Genomic DNA, 23,597 nt, shown 5'->3' with positions numbered 1-23,597 from the left:
TTATGAAGGTCATATAGTTTTATCATAGCTTTTTTTAATTTTTACTTTTTAATTATAAAATTAATGCATGACCATTATAACCATTTAAACAAATATGGACATACATAAAGAAAATTTAGCATTCTTTTCCCTTCTGTCACTTCCATACTGAATGAAATAACCAGTGTTAACAGTTCAGTATTCCCCTTTCCATACTTTTCTCATGCCCATATAAACATATACAAATATAATACTTTTATATAAAAATTATATATATTACCTTGTAAGTTGCTTTTTTAGCTTAATTTATCATAGGTAACTCCCCAGATAAATAATATAGAATCTAACTATAACCCCTTGTATCAGTTAGGGTTCAACCAAAGAGGCATAACCCATAGGAGATCTATCATACCACTGCTGAAAATTTTATTACAAGGAATTGACTTATGCGATTGTGAATGTTGGCTAAGTGGCTCAGAATTCCATAGAGCAGGCAGTCAGAAATGGAGGATCACAGGCAGGCTCAAACCCATGGACATAGGCCAAAGCTGTCATCTACAGGCAGTCAGGAAGAGAAGATCATGAGAAGGATGAAATGGCACAGACATGGGCTAAAGCTGTGGTGCACAGGTAGAATTTCTGCCCTTTCTGTGGGAGACCTAAGCTCTACTTTTAAGGTCTTGCAACAGATTCAGTCAGGTCCATCCAGATTATGTAGGATAGTCTCCCTTATATAAAGTTAACTGATTAGGGCCTGTATTAGTCCCTTTTCACAGTGCTATAAATAACTACCTGAGACTGGGTAATTTATGAAGAAAAGAGGTTTAATTGATTCACAGTTCTGCAGGCTTCACAAGAAGCATCACTGGGAGGCCTCAGGAAGCTTAGAATCATAGCAGAAGGCAAAGGGGAAGCAAGCATCTTCTTCATATAGTGGAAGGAGAGAGAGTGAGAGAGCAAGGGGGAAGTGCCACATAGTTTTAAACCATCAGATCTCGTGAGAACTCACCCACTATAATGAGAACAGCGTGGGAGAAATTGCCCCCATGAGCCAATCACCTCCCACCAGGCCCCTCCCCCAACACATGGGGATTACCATTCCACATGAGATTTGGGTGGGAACACAGAGCCAAACCATATCAGGGGCTTTGATTACATCTGTAAAATACCTTCATAGCAACACCTATATTAGTGAGGACTATAGTGAAATGGGCATATCAATAAATTCATCACACTTTTCTTATAAACAGCTGTATAACATTCCATAATATTATGTAGTAACCACAGTCATCTCTTGCTATGCACGGGATATTGGTTCCAGGACTCCTGTGGATATCAAAATCCATGGATGCTCAAATCCCTTATATAAAATTATATAATATTTACATATAACCTATGTACATCCTCCATATACTTTCAATCATTTCTAGATTATTTATAATACCTAACACAATGTTAGGTATTATGTATGTAATGCTATGTAAATAATTGTTATACTGTATTGTTTAGGGAATAAAGACAAGGCAAAAATCCATATGTGTTTAGTACAGAAGCAACCAGCCGCTTTTTTCTGATTATTTTTGATCCATAGTTGATTGAATCCAGATGTGGAACCCATGGTTACAGAGGGCTGATTGTTCTTTTTTTTGCTAGACATTCATTTTATATTTAGCTTTATTTCCCACTACAGATATTGCTGTAATATATATCCGTGTACATATCTCATTGTTACTTATTGGTGCTTTTATTCCTGTAGGATAGATACCCTAAAGTGGAATGATTGAATGTTAGAATGTGAACGGTTTTAATACATACTTAGATATTAAATTCTGAAAGATTTGTAGAATCTATACTCCTAGCATAATTTTATGAGTACCTACTTCCCCATACCCTCACCAGCACTGGATAGCATCTGTTTGTTTCAGTTTGCCATTTTTCAACTAGTAAATTGAAAAAAAGTGTTGGAACCTTTTTTTTTTTTCCATATGCTTAATGGCTATTTTCATTTCTTTTGTGAATTGCCTCATACCCTTTACTCATTTGTAGTTGTTGTCATTCTTTTAAAATAAATTTGGAAGGACTCTATATTCGGGATGTGACACTTTGTTGGTCATGAATTTCACGTTTTCACCAGTCTGTTTTTTGTCCTTTGAGTTTGTTTATATTGCCTACTTCTATAAATATTTAACTTTTTACTTTGAAAAAATGTATCTATTATTCCTTTTTTGGCCCCTAGTTTCATCTTGCTTAAGATCTCTTGCCATCAAAACTATAAAATTTCCTAATTAAAAATATACTTTTGGTTTATTTTTAGAACTGTAATCCACTGGAATTTACATTTTTATATGGCATGAGGAAGGGGTCTCATTTTTTTCTTCCAGGTGGATATCCAGTTGCATCTGCATCATTTATTAAATAAATCATTTATTTTCCACACAATTTAAATGCCATTTTTGATATATAGTAACTCTGCATATATACTTAGATGTGTCTTTAAACTTTCTATTCTGTTCCACTCTTCTGTTTGTCACTTCTTGTATCGAGACTATACTGTTTTAATTGCAGTATATTGAGAAAGTTTTAATGCCTGGTACAATCAATTCTTATTCACTCTTCTTTTATCATTGTTTCTTAGCAGTTCTTAGATGTTTATTCATTGCTATGAATATCAAATTTATTTATTCTAGGTTTAAAAATGCTGCCATAAAAACTGGCATAAAAAGCCCATTTGGATTCTGATTGGCATTATATTAAATTTGTTAATATGTAAAGGCTTGGCATTGTTATTAAGTTTTCACATTTAAGAACAAGGCTCTGCTCTTCTTTCATCAAAGTCTTGTTCTGTATGCTTCAGGAAAATGGTAGAGTTTTCTTTAGACTCTGTACATTTCTGCCTCTTTGTATGTTACTTTTGATAATTTCTATCTTTCTGGGAAATTGTTCATTTCCTCTGGATTTTTAATTTAATGCTATATATCTACACATAATATTTTCTAATTATTATATCTTCCATAATTGTGGTTATCTCTCTTCTTTCTCATTCATAATATTTCATATATTTTTATTTTCTCACTTTAGTCTTTTTAATCAGGCTTATCAGGGAGAATTGATCTTTTTATGTATTTATGATCATTATACATATTTTTAAGGTACATGTGATATTTTGATACCTGTATATGATGTGTAATGATCAAATCAGGGTAATTGCGATATCCATCACCTCAAATGCTCATCTTTTCTTTGTGTTGGGAACATTCCAAAATTTTTTTAGCTGTTTTGAGATATACAATAAATTATTGTTAACTCTAATTTCCCTACTGTCCTATCAAAAACTAAATCTTATTTCTTCTAACTGTGTTTTTGTATCTATTAACCAGCCCCTCTCCATTGACCTGAGCCTTTCCTTCTTATCCACTGATAATCACCATTCCACTCTCTATCTTTATGAAATCTATTAGGGGAAATTCAGCCCCTGATGTTTCAACATGGGTCCTTTTCTATTTTTCCTAAGTGTCGGCTGGTCTGAGAAATAAAGGGAAAGAGCACAAAAGAGAGAAATTTTAAAGCTGGGTGTCCGGGGGAGATATCACATGTCAGCAGGTTCTGTGATGCCCCCTGAGCCATAAAACAAGCAATTTTTTATTAGCAATTTTCAAAGGGGAGGGAGTGTACAAATAGGGTGTGGGTCACAGAGATCACATGCTTTAAGGGCAACAAAAGATCACAAGGCAGAATGTTAGGGCGAGATCACAAGGTCAGGGCGAAACTAGAATCACTAATGAACTTCCGTGTCCCACTGTGCATGCACTGTCATTGATAAACATCTTAACAGGGTTCAAGACCAGAGAACTGGTCTGACTAGAATTCACCAGGCTGGAATTTCCTAATCCTAGCAAGCCTGGGGGCGCTGCAGGAGACTAGGGCATGTTTCATTCCTATCTACACCTGCATAAAGCAGACACTCCCAGGGCGGCCATTTTAGAGGCCATGTCCTGGGAATGCATTCTTTTCCCAGGGCTGTTAATTATTAATATCCCTTACTGGGGAAATAATTCAGTGATATTTCTCTTGCCTATTTTCAGTAATAAGAGAAATATGACTCTGTCCTGCCCGGCCCACAGGCAGCCAGACTTTAAGGTTATCTCCCTTGTTCCCTGAAAATTGCTGTTATCCTGTTCTTAAGGTTCTTAGATTTCATATTGTTCAAACACACATGCCCTACAAACAATTTGGGCAGTTAACGCAATCATTACAGGGTCCTGAGGCGACATACATCCTCAGCTTGCAAAGATGACAGGATTGAGAGATTAAAGACAGGCATAGGAAATCACAAGAGTATTGATTAGGGAAGTGATAAATGTCCATGAAATCTTCACAATTTATGTTCAGAGATTGCAGTAAAGACAGGTGTAAGAAATTATAAAAGTATTAATTTGGGGCACTAATAAATGTCCATGAAATCTTCACAATTTATGTTCTTCTGCCATGGCTTCAGCCAGTTCCTCCATTCAGGGTCCCTGACTTCCTGCAACATCTCTCCGTTTCTTTTTATATAAATGTGCCATGGTGATGAAGGCTTGTTCGTTCTCTTGATTTTGACGCAGGATTCTTTGACTGGTCTGTGACTGGTCTGGCACACTAAAGATGAGCCGATTGAACAGAGAAACATAATTCCAAAATTTACTACAGTGGAGCCCCCAGTAGACTTAATCCAAGTGGTGGGGTTTAGTCCAGAAAGGTTTTCTGCCACCTGATCTAACGCCTCAACTCCAGGCACAATGGATAAATGATCTTGGGAGGCTTCAAAAATTTGTTTTTTTTTTTTTTAATTTAGTTCTGTCCAATGATAAATTATCTTCCCTACCCAGAAGGTGTCCTTTGACCATTTCCTATGAATGATCAGTCTCATTGTAGGAATACAGGATGATACGGAAATCCGAAGTATTCCAAGCACACTGCATTCACATGCAATATTGGAGACTCCCTACTTGATCTCCAAGCCAAATAACAGACTGTCTTAAATCATTAATTTGATTAGCCAATTTTTGATCAATGCTTTGTTGAGAATTCCTCCTTTGGGTGGAATTGGCTTGCCAATCATTAACAAAATGAGCTGTTTGAATAGATTGATGTAACGCCATTTCAGTAGTGGTGGCCATTGCAGTGCCTATAATCAGGCCATGATCACAGCAATTAAAGTGAAAACAAATCTCTTAGCTCTTTTTAGAATTCGCTGTAACACTTCATTAATTAAATGTATTGAGGGGGAGGATTCCCAAGGTCTGGGCAAGGTTACCAGAATCCAGATTCCTTCTCAAGCTCGAACCAACATTACACTTTTCCTGGAGTCAAAATGGGAGTTAATACAAGTGTATAAATGACAATTAATACATTGGACAGTTTGATTATTTGTCCAAATTTTGATACTTCCCACTAACAGCATGTAAGGAGGCTTAACACAACTCTGTATGGGAACAGTCAGTTTAGAGGTAAGTGAAACAGAATGTCTGGATCTACGTTGATACTGAGAGAGGGGGATGGTAGCGGGGACACAGATAGAATAGTTTCCCCTTCCCATACTCGCAGCCCAGACATAGCAATAGCCAATTTCCAAAGTTCTGGGTGTTTTGGGCTCAGAATGGGGAGTGTCATATGAGGCCTCGAGGTGGGAGGGGGTAAATGCCTTTATCTTCCCATTTTAAGGGAAAGAATGAGCTGAACCTCCTGTGCAAAGTAGAATGATGATTCTCGTTCTCCCAATAAGAAATAAAATAAGTAGCCTCCAGGCGTTTCCTTCCTCCAGAGGAGCAATTGTTTTTTAAATAGCCCTTTGGTGCCCTGTCTATTACTAAACCATATGAGTCATTTTTCAATATTACCGCATGTGAGTTAGCACAGTCTTCCCAAATTAAGGTTTTAGATGGGCCCTCAAAATTTTTAGGGCATGGTTTTCCTGCAGGTTTATATTGAAAGTATGGGGTATCTCCCATTACTCCCCCTTTCATTTGTTTTAAAGGAGAAAGGGAGAGGCTATGGACCAAATGGCCCAGTTCCTCTGTAGCTGATCTTTCCGGAAGATAAGCAGCCCAGACTTGAATTTCTAGGTGGTACAACCAGGTGCATGTCTGAGGCACAGAGTGGGGTATTTATAACCCATGGTAATATTAAATGCAGTGCCTTCTTCTCCTGGTTGAGCAGGGCAACAGTCACCTGTAGCTCCAGGCATCCACACACTATTGTTAGTGTAGATTTCTACAGGAGCATCTCTCCAGGTGAGAGGTCGAATAAGTGGAGGAAAAGGCACTTAAGCCAAATAAGAATAATTTTGTGTAGCAGGTAAATCAGTGTGAGAGGAAACTGGTGAGACAGAAATTATAAGGAGGATAATCATTAAATAAAACCTGTTGTAAGTGAGATTCAGTGCTGAAGGAGGAAGAGAAGAACAGAGAGATGTTATTTTTAGGCTAATAGAAATGTTGAGATTTTTAGGTTTGTAAGGAGAAAAAGAAAGGTAATCAGGAGAAGTGGAATTAGTTAGATGGGTCTCCATTGCCATCAGGGAGGATTGAATCAGACCTATTGTGATTTGGTGTGCCAGCTTTTAAGGAGTTAGCACAGATCTCACCACGTCTGAGGGCAGTCTCTGACACAGACCTCTTTTCCATGTGGTTTTCGTAGTCAGTATTCACACGAAGCTTGAGTCTCCTAGTGGGTATCCAGACAGGGGATTAATGATCTCCTGGTGAAACACAAGCATATCCTCTCCCGCACGTTATAATTGTGCCAGGTTCCCAGGTATTGGTTTGGGAGTTTTTCCATAACACTAGCTTGCCTTTGTTTAGGGAGAATTTTTTGCCTGTATAATGGCATTCAGCTACAGTTAGATTATTATCTTTAGGAACATTTTAAAAATTTAAAGTAAACAATGTTAAATGTAATTGGGAGTGGTGGGTAGTTAAATTATGTTTTTGTTGTTCTGACTGTTTGGACAATCGGATTTTAAAAGTGCAGTTGGCCCGATCCACCACAGCCTGTCCCTGAGGATTGTAAGGGATTCCAGTAATATGGGAAATTCCTCATTGTTTCATAAATAAATCAAAAGCCTTACTAATATATCCAGGGGTGTTGTCTGACTTTATTTGATATGGAAGCCTCATAACTGCAAAGCAAGAATACAGATGTTTTTTAACATGGGCCGTGCCTTCCCGTTTGGCAAGTAGCCCAGATAAAACCTGGGAAGGTATCTACAGAGACATGCACGTATGACAGTCTGCCAAAGGACTAACATGAGTCACATCCATTTGCCATAAAGCCTTAGGAGTTAGGCCTCTGGGATTAATGCCAGGTTCCTGATTTGGAAGTACAAAAACCTGGCACTGAGGACAGCTGTGAACAATAAGCCTAGCCTGTTTCCAGGTAAGGGCAAATTTATCTTTTAATCCAGCAGCATTGACGTGAGTGAGATTATGGAACTCCTGAGCTTCTTGGGTTGCAAAAGAGACCAAACAGTTGACTTTATGATTACTGGCAGACACAGGTCCTGGTAAAGTGGTATGAGATCTAATATACATAATATAGAAAGGGTGTCTACATTGGCGAACCGCCTGTTGTAACCTTGAAAATAAAGAAGCCAATTCAGAATTATCAATATGTTTGACAGTAGTGGTTTCTATGTTTTTAGTGGCATGTACAACATAGGCAGAATCAGAGACAATATTTAAAGGTTTGGGGAACTCCTGTAAGGCAGTAATGACAGCTATTAACTCTGTCTTTTGAGCAGAGGTATAAGGGGTAGAAATAAGCTTGTCTGTAGGACCTACATAACCAGCATTGCCATTACTGGAGCCATCAGTGAATACTGTAACGGCCTCAGGAATGGGCTGATCTTTGGTTAATCGAGGGACCACCCAAGACGTCATTTTTATAAAATCAAACAATTTGTTCTTTGGATAATGATTGTCAATAACGCCAATAAAATTAGCCAAGTGAATTTGCCACAGTACAGAACGTTGAAAGGCGGCTTGAACTTCCAGCCTATTTAAAGGAACTGCAATTAAATTCAGATCAAATCTGGAAATTTTAAGTATTCTACACCATGCCTGTCTAATTAGAGTGGCCATTTGATCTAGATAAATACACAGTTTTTGACACAGAATGAGGAAGAAAACACCACTCCACTAAATCATTATGTTGAACTATTAGTCCAATAGGGGAGTGTAATGAAGCAAAAACCAGAAGCTGAAAAGGCTGAAACGGCTGTACTCTAGGTAAATAGGCGGTCTGGATTCTTTCCTCTACGAATTCCAGTTCTAGTGAAGCCTCGGGGGTCAAAGTCCTGGGACTTCGGAGATTGGAATCTCCCCACAGCATAGAAAATAAGTTAGACAGTACATAGGTTAGAATACCTAAAGTAGGTCTTAAATAATTAATGTTACCGAAAAGTTTTTGGAAGTCATTTGAAGTTTTCAAAGAATCTCTCCTAACTTGAACTTTTTGAGGTTGAATACGTTGTTTATTGACCACCATTCCTAAATATTGAACAGGAGTGGTCTCTTGAATTTTATCCTGAGCGACGTGTAATCCAGCCTCTGTAACACGGCGGCGCAAACTTTGATAATGGTCAATTAATTCTTTATCAGTGGGGGCAGCAATTAAAATATCATCAATATAATGAAGAATATAGGCCTGAGGAAATTGGGCTCGAACTGGTGAAAGCACTTGCCTAAGCTGGCAGATTGTAGGACTATTTAGCATTCCCAGAGGAAGTACTTTCCATTGATAACGAGCTGCAGGCTCTTGATTATGGATAGATGGTACAGTAAAAGTAATTTTTTCACAACCCGATTTAGGTAAAGCAATATGAAAAACACAAAGATCAATAACTATGAGAGGCCAATTTTTAGGTATTAAAGCAGGGGCAGGCATGGCTGGTTGGACGGCCCCCATAGGTTTAATTATAGTGTTAATGGCCCTTAAATCAGTTACCATCTGCCACTTGCCTGATTTCTTTTTTACTAGAAACACAGGAGAATTCCAGGGGGAAAGAGAAGGTTCCGCATTTACAAGTTGTAACTGTTCAGAAACTAATTGAGTTAAAGCCTCTAGTTTTTCTTTAGAAAGCGGCCACTACTCTATCCAAACAGGTGTGTCAGATTTCCATTGTAAAGGGACAGGATCAGGAGGTGTTGTAGCGGCTGCCACTAAAAAGGATAATGTAAACCAGCTCTGTCTTCTTTTACAGTAATTGGGAGGGGTTTAGTAATCCTTTCATGTTTTGAACCGAGACCGAGTCCAGGAACAAACCCCATGTTTTCCATCATACACAGACTGGGAGCACTATAAGAGTTATGTGGAATATTAATTTCAGCCCACCATTGTGCCAGCAAATCTCTACCCCAAAGATTAATGGGGATTGGCATGATATAAGACTGAATTGTACCCTTTTGACAATCAGAGCTGGTGCAAGGCAAGATAAATGTGCTCTCATAAACTTCCTCAGATTTTCCAACACCTACTAGTCCCATGTTAGCGGGATGCTTAAGCCAGGAGGAAGGCCATAAATTAGAGTAAATAATAGAAACATCAGCACCAGTATCTACTAGGCCCTCAAACTTTTTTCCTTGAATGTGTATGGTGCAGGTGGGCCGTTGTTTAGAAATTACAAAAATCCAATAAGCGGCCTTTTTGCCGCCGGAGCCCATCCCACGTGTCTTATCTCCTTTGTTTAAAATGATATTAGGTAGTAAAAGCAATTGAGCAATTGACTCACCAGCTGGAATGGAAACAGGAACCTTGACAGACACGATTAATTTAATCTCTTCAACAGACTCAGAATTAATGATACCAGTATGAATGGTGATTGCTTTAGCAGAGGTGGATGCCCTAACTAACACCAGGCCCACCAAACGTTGAGGTAAAGGGCCAGTGACCCCCGTGGGGACAATTAAAGGCAAAGAGTTAGGTAGTAAATGTAGAGGAATAGTATACAGAGATTGACCACCCCGCCCCCTTCCACAGAGGTAGACAAGCATTGTACTGAGACAGAAGGAGAGGCTGGGACCCATTTGGGTTGGCTGTAGGTAAATTTGTTTGTGCTGGTGGCTGCATTGGGACCACCTGAAGTGGAAACGCAACGTTGGTCTGAGTCTGAAGCATCCCATTTGATATCAGGGCCTGGGACCGGCCCCACTCCCCGTTTTCCTGGTGTTGTGGCAGGGATTTTCCATACTTGCTTACAATTACTTGCCCGATGTTTACCTTTGCAACAATGTGGGCAAACAGTAGCATCAGCATTTGGCCGTGTTTGTTGAGTAGGCTTGGCCACTTTTAACAGTGCAATTTTTTCGAGTATGACCAAGTTGACTGCAATTATAGCAGGCTCCAAGAAAAGAATTAGTGGGACCAGTTTGGTTGGTGTCCTTCATGGCCCATGCCCATAAAATAGCTTTGTGGGTGTCTGATCCAATGCCTTCAGAAGACTTAATATATGCAGGCAACAAACACCTCATGATCAGGTAAATTTTGTTATTGGATAGAACGCATGACCATTTTACACTCATGATTCACATTTTCAAAAGCTAACATACAAAGGACAATACATTGAGTGTGCTCATCAGAGACAGATTTTTGAACGGCATCTTGTAATTTAGCTAAAAAATCAGGGTATAATTCAGAGTGACCTTGTTTAACCATGGTGAAAGAAACAGGAGCTTGGCCAGGAGCGCGTAATTTATCCCAAGCTCTCATACACACCTTTGTTATTTGTTCCGTGGTAAGAGCGTCAAAGTTTAATTGGGCATAAGCATCAGAGAAACTACTGGAGCCTGTGAGCTGAGCCTGAGTAATTAGAATGCCATTAGTCTGACTTAGCTGAGCCTGCAAACGGGCCTCTTCTGACCACCAGGTACGAAATTGTAAATGCTGAGATGGGGTTAGAACAGCTTTTGCCAAAAGGTTCCAGTCTAAAGGAAGCAAAATGACCTCAGTACAAAAAGTTTCAAATACCATTTTAACATAACGAGAAGTAGGATCATACTGAGTACAAGCATCCTTAAATTATTTTAAAAATGTAAGATTAAGAGGTACATAACAATGCATTTGTACACCTTAGAAGTTAGGAGGGTCTAGCCTAACTGGATAAGTCCATGCATCTAATCCACTTGTTTCTTTGTTTTGGCATAATAAGCATTGCATTGAAGTTTCAAGAGTAGGCATCTGAGATGGAGTTGGCATAGAAGTGACAGGAAAAGCATGTGTAGATAAGGGAAACTGAGGGTGAGGGGGTCGGACCGGAATGAGAGTGTGAGAAAGGGGTATTGAGGGAGCAGAAGGAGCAGAAGTATACTGGTGATTACTGGTGTCCATGTGTGAAGAAGGGTACAGAGCAGGCTGAGTGGATGGCAAACTGACCGGTTGAGGAACTGAAACGACAGGAGGGTGAGGGGCTGAAGTGGATGGGGGAGGGCCTGAGTAATTGTAGGTACATTGTAGTTTGGTCCCGGAGCCATTAGGTGATTCTGGAGGTTTGAAGAGAGAAGAATTTACATATATATGGTCCCAGGCTGTCTGAGTCGGGGCCGCAGGAGCTACTGGTACCAGCTCTTCGTGAAAAGAAATAAGATCATCAGGGGGTGACCGTAATCCAAAGTCACCAGAGTTAGACATTGAATCCTCAACATTGTCAGATGGGGGAGGAGTAGCTGAAGGGAGAGAGGCTGATCAGATAACAAAGTCAATGCAGGAGAGGATGGTTGAGGAAGAGGTGGAGGGTCATCAGATTCAGAGAATTATGGTAACTGTAGGGGATCATGGGATTGGTGTGGCATTAGGATGGCACTACCAAGGCCCAATCACCCCAAACAGTGGCAGGAACATAATACCCTGTGGAGACCAGTTCCCAGAATGTTGCACCAACATGATCCCATAGTTCTACAACTAGGGTTCCTTTATCAGGAAACTAAGGACAGTGTTTTTCCACCACCTTGAATAGAGTGACCATATTTTCCATGGTTATTCGGACACCGCCCTGTTCTAACAGGAGCTTAATGTAGCAGAGATAAGCATGACCTTTAGACTCTGCATGACCCATAGTTAACCTGGACCATACACAGACTACTCACCAGTCATCAGGGAGTCAAACAAGCATTTCTGTGGACAAAACCGATGATGTTTCTCCACACCTACCAAAGGGAATCAGGTTCCCACGTGCACTTGGGAAAAAAACCATGTGGGTGCCAGATATCAGAGGAAATTCAGCCCCCGATATTTCAACGTGGGTCCTTTTCTATTTTCCCCAAGTGTCAGCTGGTCTGGGAAATAAAGGGAAAGAGTACAAAAGAGAGAAATTTTGAATCTGGGTGTCCGGGAGAGACATCACATGTTGGCAGGTCCGTGATGCCCGCTGAGCTGTAAAACCAGCGAGTTTTTATTAGCAATTTTCAAAGGGGAGGGAGTGTATGAATAGGGTGTGTGTCACAGAGATCACATGCTTTAAGGGCAACAAAAGATCACAAGGCAGAAGGTCAGGGCGAGACCACAAGGTCAGGATGAAACTAGAATCACTAATGAACTTCCATGTCCCACTGTGCGCGCATTGTCATTGATAAACATCTTAACAGGGTTCAAGAGCAGAGAACCGGTCTGACTAGAATTCACCAGGCTGGAATTTCCTAATCCTAGCAAGCCTAGGGGTGCCGCAGGAGACTAGGACGTGTTTCATCCCTACCTACACCTGCATAAAGCAGACACTCCCAGGGCGGTTTTAATATAAAATGTCCTTTTTATTTATTTTTAGATATTTTATAACTTCAGGTATGGTTTCCTTTTGATCCAGGGTTTATTCATAAGGCTATTACACTGGGTGCAGTGGCTCATGCCTGTAATCCTAGCACTTTGGGAGGCTGAGGTGGGACGATTGCTTGAGCCCAGGAGTTCAAGACCAGCCTGGTAAACACAGGGAGACTCCATATCTACAAAAAATAAAACTTAAAAACAGTTAGCCAGGTATGGTGGCATGAATCTGTGGCCCCAGATACTCAGGAGGCTAAGGTCGGAGGATTGCTTAAGCCTGAGAGGTCAAGGCTGCAGTGAGCCATGATCATGATCATGCCACTACACTCCAGCCTGGGTGACAAAGCAAAACCTTGCCTCCAAAAAAAAAAAAAAAAAAAGGAAGGCTATTCCTTCCAATATTTCAGATGAGGATTCTAGTAATGTAATGTCTGTTTTTTGTTAAGTAAGCTGTCCTTTCTGTTGTGAAGCTTGTCAGAGTTTTTTTTTTTTTTTTATCCTGAAGTTTGGGAATTATACTAGTCAATATGTAGATGTGCATCTATGTATGTTCATCCTGCCTGGGACTTAGTAAAACCTTTTACTATTTCTACAGTAAGTATATATATATATTTTTTTCCCCTTAGCCAAGTTTTTGTTACTTCTTTATTACTATTTTCCATTTGATTTTTTCCTCCTTCTGAAACTTTCGTTGTCTGTATATATATTTTCTTTTTGAATTATATCTTTTGCCTCACTATGTCCTTTTTTATAGTTTTGCTTTTGGTTACAAAATATTTTTTTTCCCTGTGTCATGCTTTATTTAACCATTCTCCATTAACAGACTCTTAGCCCATGTCCATGATTCTTTTTTTGGCTCTATTCTGTGATGTGCATTTTTGTAGCTAACTTTTTGTTCAAGTTTGTGACAAATTTCCTTAATGAAATTCCTAGAAAGAAATTACTGGGTTAAAGGGAATGATTTTTTTTTTTTTTTTTTTTTTTTTTTGTATTTCAAGATTTTTGTTATGTCTTATGTCTTACCAAATCTTTCTTACAGAAAAGTTTACTCATTTATACACTCAAGAAGGGTATGTGTTTCTCATTTTAAAAATCATATATTTTTCTTTTTTAGGCTTTGAAATTTCTGAAAACCAGAAGAGGCAGGCTGCAATGACTGTGAGAAAAGTCCCTAAGCAAAAAGGTAAAGCTGCCTTTACCTCCTCAGCCCCACTCAGTCTCTGTGAAAGACTGTGGAATCAAAAGCTATATGCTTACATATTCCTAGGCCCATTTCTGTGCTGAGGTTTACTTGAGGGTGGTGAAGGAATATCCAGGTCCCTAGGTGTCCTTGATGACAGGGAGCAAATGGTTTTAAATGCTTAAGGCTAAGGAGTGAATGGTATAGGGTGTTGGTGTCCAAAGATAGCTCATTGAGTTTAGCAAAAAGAGAACCTCTGTTCCTCTTTTTTTTCTTACTTAAAAATAAGAGAAACTTTACTAATAATTTAGAGATCAATGGACAGTAGTATATATATGCTTTATTAGTAAGTATAGTTTGGGCGTGATGGCTAACGCCTGTAATCCCAGCACTTTGGGAGGCCGAGGCAGGCAGACCAAGGAGATCGAGACCAGCTTGGCCAACATGGTAAAACCCCTGTCTCTACTAAAAATACAAAAATCAGCTAAGCATGGTGGCACACGCCTTTAGTCCCAGCTATTGGGGAGGCTGAGGCCGGAGAATCACTTGAACCCGGGAGGCGGAGGTTGTAGTGAGCCGAGATTGTGCCACTGCACTCCAGTCTGGCGACAGAGTGAGACTCCATCTCAAAAAAAAAAAGTATAAAGATATTGTTCAGCTTTCTGTCACTGGTCTGGGGGCACGTGCCAAATCAGGAGCCCCGAATCACAATAAAGAACCTCAAACTGAGCCAAGACAAAAGATTCAGATATTCTCTTTCTTTCTCTCAACTGCAAGCCAAAGTATTTAAGAAAAAATACCTTGCAAATCAATTTAAATCTGAAGTAAAGCTTTAGTTTCTCTTTTATCATGAACCAGAAGAAAATTACCGTGCTCAGTCAAAGGGAAGGAACTACCTTCTGCTTATTAGAATACCTATTCAGTGTCAGTCACTTTATATAAGTTATTTCATTTGATCTTTATGATAATCCTGAGAAGCTGGGCAGTATTAACTATTTCTCAGATGAGGTAGCTGAGGGTCTTTGAGTGAAGTAACTCTGAACCTTAAATTGGCTTGACTCAGAGTCCACTGTTTTCTCCTCTCCATCTCAGGGTCCTGATGAAGCCCCATGCTTGGAAAAAGAGTTTGGTTTTCTGTCTTGCATCAATTACTGACAGCTGCTTCTATTACTGATAGCCATTTTCACTGTCCCCAGGTGTGGGCAATCTTAATGAGACCTTACTTTCCCCAGGCCTTTCCTTCTGCTTTCTCAGTCTGCTTTGTGGTTCTGAATGAATCACCATCCAAAATGATCAGATTCAAGTCTCCTGAAATTTCCAGCAGCCATGTAAAGCACTATTTTTTTTCCATTGAAGCTCCTTTTGATTGAGGCTGAATGCCTGTGAACATCTGATTTCCAGTTAAGCAGTGAACCTAGCTCTGCTGACTAGACATGCCTCCCCTTCAATTGCTTATTACTTCTTGCTCTTGGGAGGCCCTTATTGTCTCTTTTCCTCATCATGGGACTGTGATTCCCCTTATATAGGGAATAAGGCCAGCCTTAATTAGCCACCAAAAAGTTGGGAGTTAATTTACGGTGGGGAATTAACTCCCAACCTTTTGATTGCTATAATAACATGTGAGAGATGGTGTTAGAAAGCAATCTGGAGTTAATGTCAGTAAAGATATGGCCTATATTAACATAACTCTAAGATTTTGCTCCAATTCCTCAGACAAAAATGTGAGCAGAAAAGAGCCCCAGCCAACTGAAGTTTTCAGGCTGCAAAAGGGATACCGTCTTAACAGCTTGCCATTGTCTCCTGGATGCTCTCAACTTCTGAACTTTCTCACTCTGATTTCCGCAACTTCCCCCACTGTATTCTTCAGCATTCTCTAGAGGGACAGAACTAATAGGATATATATACGAGTTTATTAAGGAGTATTAACTGACACAATTGCAAGGTCCCGCAATAGGCCATAGGTCATCTGCAAGCTGAGGAGCAAGGAAGCCAGTCCGAGTCTTAAAGCTGAAGAATTTGGAGTCTGATGTTTGAGGGCAGGAAGCATCCAGCATGGGAGAAAGGTGTAGATTGGGAGGCTAAGCCAGTCTAGTGTTTCTGTGTTCTTTTGCCTGCTTTTTATTCTGGCCATGCTGGCAGCTGTTTAAATGGTGCCCATCCAGATTGAGCTTGGGTCTGCCTCTCCCAGTCCACTGACTCAAATGTTAATCTCTGGCAACACCCTCACAGACACACCCAGCAACAATACTTTGCATCCGTCAATCCAGTCAAGTTGACACTATTAACCATCACATCCACCATGCTAACCTTTATGGTACTCCTTTATCCAAGCCCAGTTTCCTCAAGCATATCTGAGACTGAATTGTCTTTTCACTGAGAACACTTCAAACAAGGGAATATCTATAAAGCAACCAGGAGTTAGTTAACCAGAAGATAGCCCTGCTAACTCATGCCAAGCATTTTGGTCAAGGTCCTTCCCCACCCTATGTATCTCCAGGCCATTCCTTTTAGGGCCTTTCTTGTCTCCCAGTGTCTAAATACTGGGTTCACTTGAACAGTTCTTTCCTTAACAGCAATTCTAAAGTCTTCAAAGAAATTCATTTAGTTTCCTTCCTTCCGTCCTTCCTTCCTTCCTTCCTTCCTTCCTTCCTTCCTTCCTTCCTTCCTTCCTTTTTCTTTTTCTGAGATGGAGTTTCACTCTCATCATGCAGGCTGGAGTGCAATGGTGTGATCTCGGCTCACTGCAACCTCTGCCACCTGGTTTCAAGCGATTCTCCTGCCTCACCCTCCCGAGTAGCTGGGATTACAGGCACCTGCCACCACACCTGACTAATTTTTGTATTTTTGGTAGAGATGGTGTTTCACCATGTTGGCCAGGCTGGTCTTGAACTCCTAACCTCAGGTGATCCCCCCGCCTCGTCCTCCCAAAGTTCTGGGATTACAGATGTGAGCCACTGCACCCGAGATTACTGCAAATCTCCTCCCTTGTTTCTATTTTTGGTCTTCAAGACTCTCCTAGTCCAGGGCTGTAATAACTGATATATTTTGAGACTCAAGGGTGCCATACATGTGGAAGTGGTTCTCAAATGTAGGAATTCAGTAGTTACAATATGTACATGGGAAGAGCAAGAAGGGGTTCTTTAAGATAACCATGAAAGCTGGGTTCCTTGACCTTTTCAATGACCCATCACAGGAAGTGTGGGGCATTGTTAAGAGGTCTCCAATGCAGATGTCACTGGATAGGTACTACTCTAGTGTCCCCTTCCAACCCCATCTGTAACACTGGGACATTATCAACTCAGTCTACTGCTCTGGGACACGGGGAGCCTGGCTGAAATAACAGTAGAGAATATCAGTTCTAGCCCCAAGAAAGGCCTTTTCACTTGACCTTTGTCTTTCACGCTGCTTTCATTTTAAGAATTAATGTATAACTTCTTGAAAGTTATATGCTAATTCCTGGTACATAAACCTAATTAATTTGATCAATATACAGCTCCCCATGGCTATGAGCACAGACTCCATCTCCAGAGACTTTGGGGCCAGCACAAAATCAAATGAGTCCCCTAGAATAGCTAAAATGATCTTGAAAAAGAAGAATAAAATGTGAGTAATCAATCCACCCAGTTTCAACACTCACTATATAGTTATATTAACCAAGACAATGTAATTTTGGCAGAAGGGTGGACATATTAGATCAACGCCACAGAACCCAGAAATAAATGTACACAAATATGCCCAATTGATTTTAAAATTTATTTTGTATTGATATGTAATAACTCTACATCTTTACTGAGTACATGTGATACTTTGATACATGCATACAATGTGTAATGATCAAATTAGGGTAATTAGGATATCTATCACCTTAAACGTGTATCATTTATTTGTGTTGGGAACATTTCAAATCCTCTGTTTTATTTATTTTGAAATATGCAATACATTATTGTTAACTACTGATACCCTACTGTGCTACTGAACACTAGAACTTATTCCATCTATCAAACTGTATTTTTGAATCTGTTAACCAACCTCTCTACATTTCCCTAACACCATCCTTCCAAGCCTCTAGTAACCATCATTGTACTCTCTACCTCCATGGAATCCACTTTTTTAGTTCCTACATTTGAGTGAGATCATTTGATATTTGTCTTTCTGTGCCTGGCTTATTTCACTTAACATAATGAGCTCCAGTTCCATCCATGTTGCTGAAAATGACAGGATTTCATTCTTTTTGTGGCTGAATAATATTCCACTGTGTATATATACTACATTCTCTTCATCCACTCATCCATTGACAGATACTTTGGTTGATTCCATATCTTGGTTATTGTGAATAGTGCTGTGATAAACCTAGGAATTCAAATATCTCTTCAACATACTGATTTCCTTTATTTTAGATATATACCCGGAAGAGATTGTGGTTATAAAAGTGTAACAACAGTGATCCTTGTAATGATGGAAATGTTCTATATCTTGACTGTATCCTGTTATAATGTCAATATCCTGGCTGTGATATTGTACTATAAGTTTTGCAAAATGTTACCATTGGGAAAACTGGGAACTTGGTAAAGAGTACACAGGATCTCTATTATTTCTTAAAACTGCATGTGAATCTGTAATGATTTCAAATAAGTACTTTTTTTAAAAAAAAATCAAATTAGTACTCACAAAACTCCCTCTCTAATATCTCTGTATTGTCTCTTGGCATTCAATACCCTAATACTTCTGACACCACCTTGCAAAACTAGCTCTTAGAAAAGAATCTGATCTTTCTCACTGAAGTGCCAATGGCTGATGATGGCTTAAATGATACTACTTCCAGAGTAAAGGAACTTAGTCATCAAGCAAAGACAAAGTAACTGTAATGTTGGAATTTCAGACCCTGAGTAGAAGATGAGGAAGGTATTTGGGAGCAGCAGAGAAGCCTTCCTGGCATGTCTGAATTGTATGCTGTATGTCTCGTCCTATTCTGCTGTGAATGTAGATCAGGATTGAACTTTCACTTTAGGCCTCCAGGTTCCTGGTATCCTCCATTAATGTGGATTTTGCTTTGATGGTTGCAAACCTATCTACAAATGTTGAGAAGTCTTTTAATGTTAGTGTCATTTAAGCTATTCAGTTGGAAAAGACACACATATATTCTGTCTTCCTTGCTCCCCATGAATTATACCTTCTGATAGTAAGTTTACTTTCTCCTTCACCCACTAATGTCAATTTCCTATTAAATGCAGGTTCATCACTCTCAACCCAGGACAGAACATTAAATCACTTGTACCTTATGCTTTTAGAAAATTTCTCCCAGAAACTTATCCTGAAGTCAATAGTTCTTAACCAGGCTCTTTTAAAACTTCCAGGGGGGACCTGGAAAAGGAGAAATAGAGTGTGTTGGGTTCTTCGCAGGACCAAGCCCTGCATAAGGGATTCTGGTGTCTTGGAAAGAGCTCTGAACTGAGAAGTCAAAGAATGTAGGTTCTAACCCTTGCTTTGTCACTAACTTACCATGTGACCTTGGGTATGACATTTCTTTTCAGACATCAGTGTTCTCACCTGTAAAATAGATGATAGCAATACCCAAAATTTCTTTGACACCTGACTAGATGTGGAAGTGTGTAGGGTTGCGGTAGTAACCATGGTATTGCAAAATCTGTTTGAAAGAGGAATTCTCCCCTTGGATGATTTGTAATACTAGTTCACACTCTCTAAACCAGTCTGCCTTGAGTTGTCTGCCCAGAGTGGTCACTGGGTAATTTGAGAAGCCCTTTGTTACATAACTTATACCCTTTCCCTTTGATCTCTCATCTACTCTAGGTGTCAACTCTGCCCGCTCAGTTCCTCCGTCCTACCCACCACCGCAGGACCCGTTAAACCACGGCCAGTACCTGGTCCCCGACGGCATCGCTCAGTCGCAGGTCTTTGAGTTCACCGAACCCAAGCGCAGTCAGTCACCATTCTGGCAAAACTTCAGCAGGTTAACCCCCTTCAAAAAATGATACCTACAGGGAGGCAGATAATTTTAAAATAAAGTAAATAAAATTATATTTATAGATGGACCTTTTTTCGGAGAAGCACTGTTGAAATTTATACATACACACACACACACAGAGACCCTTGAGTACACATACACACACACACACACACACACACACACACACACACATACACAGAGAGAGAGAGAGAGAGAGAGATAAGGAACAAAAGTGTTTTCTGTTTTTTGGGGGAAGTGAAATCTGTGGTTGGTAGGAAGAGGTACCAATGACTTCCAAACATGTGATCCCGTCTTAAAAGTTTTCCATTTTTACCCCATCCCCCTTCCCTTTGCTTTCAGAAGTTGACATTTCTATTTATTCCTTTTCTTGTTAAGATAATCTCTTTGCTCCCCTGTGAGTGATTCACTGCCTTGTCATTACTACCATAGATGTTTGTATTTTTTTTTCTTTTCTGATGATACTGATGTTGATGAATTTTTAATTTTATTTGATGTGGTAGAGTTGGGAGGTTTGGGGGTTTTTTTGCCTCTTTTACTTTCCATTGAGGAAGGGAATGATCTCCTTTTATCCTCTCCTTCAGCCAATCATTTTCAAATGTTCCTTCAGCCCTGCAGTTGCCCCAAATAACCTTTTTTCAGCATCCTCTGTCCTCAGTCATGCCAGTCTGGACATGCTCTGTTGTGCCCTGTGACATAACTGCTCAGTATTCCTATTGCTTTTACTGTGTTTTAGGTACTGTGGAGAGATCAAAAAACCAAACAGAAGCAGGGGAGTATCAGACTATAATGATGCTGAGTGGACTTCTGTTCAGGGAACATTTTGCATTTGGGCTGTTTCTTCTATCACTGGGGTTTCCCATGTTGCAGCACTGCTGGGTCATTGCAATTTTACATCTAGGGGTTAATTTGATCCAGGTGTTCTCTTTTTTCAAGTCACTTTTGTTATAGGCCTCCTCCTAGGCCTGTCTCTCCCTTAGCCCAAAAGATCTGAACTGGAAGCAAAGAGGTTGAGATTCTGCCTCCCAGAGGAGGGATTTACCTGCCCCCTAGTACCAGATAGGTTTAGGGCAGGGATCCCTACAGCAATCAGTTCAGTGTCCTGGTTGTCCCTGCTCCCATTTACAGTGTTGATAGGAGTATGGAGGGGTTCAAGACAGAGCCCACCTGACCAAGATCATCAGCTGCCTTCAAATTACTGACCTGGACAGGGTCCAAGGCTGATAGTAACCTTTTACAAGAAAGAACAGGGATGGGAATGGAAAGCGATAGCCTTGATCCACAGTATTGTACCTGCATTTTCTACCACCCCAAAATTGTGTGAGACTTCTCCCATTGTTAACAGATTGCATGGACAATCTTCCCTGGCTTCTTTCTTTCCCTCTCTCTTTCTTCTTTCTCCTGCCATCCTAGCACAGGAGGATTTTTGGTATTGATATAGTTAAAGCTGTTCTGGCACTCAAAGAAGGCCCTGTTTCCAACATCCTCTCTTCCCAGGACATTTGGGACAAGTGAGTGCGGGACCCAGGGGCAATTTTCCCTCTGAATAAGGGGTCTGAGGCAGGGTTGCTACCCTTAGGCTAGCTTTTGGCCAGCTTTTTGCTTGGGAAAATTGAACTTCTTTCACAAAGAGGCAGGCTTCCTATGGGTGTCGGAGTACCTGTTTTTCCTCCACAGAGAGCCCTTTTCATGGATAGACCTTGAACAACAAAAAGGGTATAAAGGAATAAGGATGAACTCTGCTGTGGAGAGCAAGCCACTGTAGTGAGGAATGTGGAGATTGTGAGTCTGTCCTAAACCCCATGGGAGAAGACTTCATCATGAAAGGACTTCAGCTTACCAAGCAGCAGCCATAGCTGTGTGGAGGCTTCAGCATAGCTAACATGTTTACTGCTCTATGCTTCCTGATCCAGACCAGGCATTAAACAGCCTGGGAATCTTTTCTTTGTGGGAATCAAATTACAAGCTATTTAAGCTTCTATTCCATCACAACCAAGTCAGACTTGTATTATAAGTCAAGGATGAGCCTAATCTGGGGAGAGGGCCGGGGCTCGGGACTGGCCACCGCTGTTCAGCACATGACCTAACTACGTAAGCCTCCTTGGCAAGGCACCTGGTGCCCAGCACCCAGGCTAGAATATCCTGTCTGGCAAACAGAGTGTTTTGGTAGCTGTGCAGGCCTCCCTTCAGTGTACCTCTTTTTCCTACTTCTCACTCCTCCTCACTAGGCTTGGCCTTGACATGCTTCTTCGAGGGTTGGCAGCACACCGGGAGGGGATGCTTGGACAAGTTTCTGGGCCTACATTTCTTAACTAGGCCCTCTCATTTCCTCCCTCCTTGGGCCTTGTGCCCAGGGCTCCATGATCAGGGATATTACCTCTCAACCCTCACTTCTCTACTGAACCCACTGGCATCACCAGATGCCAGTAATTTGTGAACAACAAGAAATCATCTCCCTGTTGGTTGGAGTATTCCCACAGCCTGTAGCATCAAAGCAGACCAGTGGCCAACAGCCCCAAGGGGAGCCCAATTAAATACCTGGGTTCAGTATCCTAACCTGTTGTGTCCTGACAGCAATGGTAACCCCAAGAATTCTGTAATCCTCTCATTTCCACATGGCCCCGAGCTCCCTTTTCCTCAACTCAATGAGGCCAGGATTTGCTCTCCAAAAGGCTTTGCTAATGTGTTCTATGGGACCTGCTACCGGGAGTCCTAAGACAGACATCTAATTATCCTCTCTTTTTTTCTCCCCCTCTCTCTATGTGTATATTTCTAATGGATCTATAAGAACAGCAACAAGAGAGTTCTAACAATTCTAGTGTGAAGCCAAATAGTGATCTTTTAGTGCTTTGGGGATGGGTGGGCTGGGGTGGATGGATGGGCAACAGTGACTTTGATTACCCTTGCTGCTCTGCATTTGCCAGTTTGTTCTTCTGTTTCTTTTATCCGACTGTTTGACTCTGTCAAACAAGTGTCAAAGTTGTGTGTTAAAAAAATGTTTAACAAAAAAAATGTTGTAATGACACAAAGCCTTATGAAAATATTTATGGAGTTCAATAAAAGAAGTAAAAAGACACCTCCTGGCATAGCTCTCATTCCTGTGTGTGTGTGTGTGTGTGTGTGTGTGTGTGTGTGTTGCCAATTGTGAAATAAAGGGAATTTGCCTAGTATGAGGCAGCTTACCCCAATCCAGCCTTGACCTGCCAGCCCTGCTGTTCTATTCCCAGGCATCCTATGGGCCACCTGTGGCCTTCCATGTGTTTTCTGGAAGAGTGGACCACAAGGATTATGTTTGATCCTGTAGCCAGGGGCAGTCAAATGTCTTTATGGATGGGACTGTCCTTCATGTCACCCAGCCCTTTGATAAGACTTAAAGGTCCATTTCTGACCTTGCTCTTTTTCTTTATACCAGCAATTCCCAATACTGGCCCTGGGCCCTCATGGAAGCTTAAAGACTGCCTTCTGAACCCATCTAGAGACCATATCACTTAGGAATTTGCAACTCTCAGTTCCTTCCTAAAGCCTTTGGTCCTGGCTCTTCAGAGGTAGATATCTTCCTTATCTATTCCTCAGAGTGGGTAGAGTAACCTTACTATTTCTTCCATCATGGTGTCACCTCCATGTAGATGTTCCTTGCTGTCAATAGGCCTCTATGTGGTATCTGAT

General features: G+C 40.6%; 1 protein-coding gene across 7 annotated transcripts in view; it reads left to right on the top strand.

Moving 5' to 3' along the window:
• ARHGEF9 (Cdc42 guanine nucleotide exchange factor 9) overlaps window positions 1–23,007 on the top strand; it is a 179,733-nt gene extending 156,726 nt beyond the window's left edge. For all 7 annotated transcript variants that reach the window (XM_050776932.1, XM_050776935.1, XM_050776929.1 and 4 more), the window contains 2 exons: window positions 13,883–13,951; window positions 19,757–23,007. In XM_050776932.1, the coding sequence (XP_050632889.1) occupies window positions 13,883–13,951; window positions 19,757–19,938 (251 nt within the window). In that variant the 3' untranslated portion in view covers window positions 19,939–23,007. The remainder of the gene's footprint in view (window positions 1–13,882; window positions 13,952–19,756) is intronic.
• The last annotated feature ends 590 nt before the right edge of the window (window positions 23,008–23,597 follow it).

The sequence above is a fragment of the Macaca thibetana genome, chromosome X (genome assembly GCF_024542745.1).
Source record: "Macaca thibetana thibetana isolate TM-01 chromosome X, ASM2454274v1, whole genome shotgun sequence".
In the NCBI taxonomy this organism is placed as follows: Eukaryota; Metazoa; Chordata; class Mammalia; order Primates; family Cercopithecidae; genus Macaca; species Macaca thibetana.
This window is presented reverse-complemented; position numbering and strand designations above follow the sequence as displayed.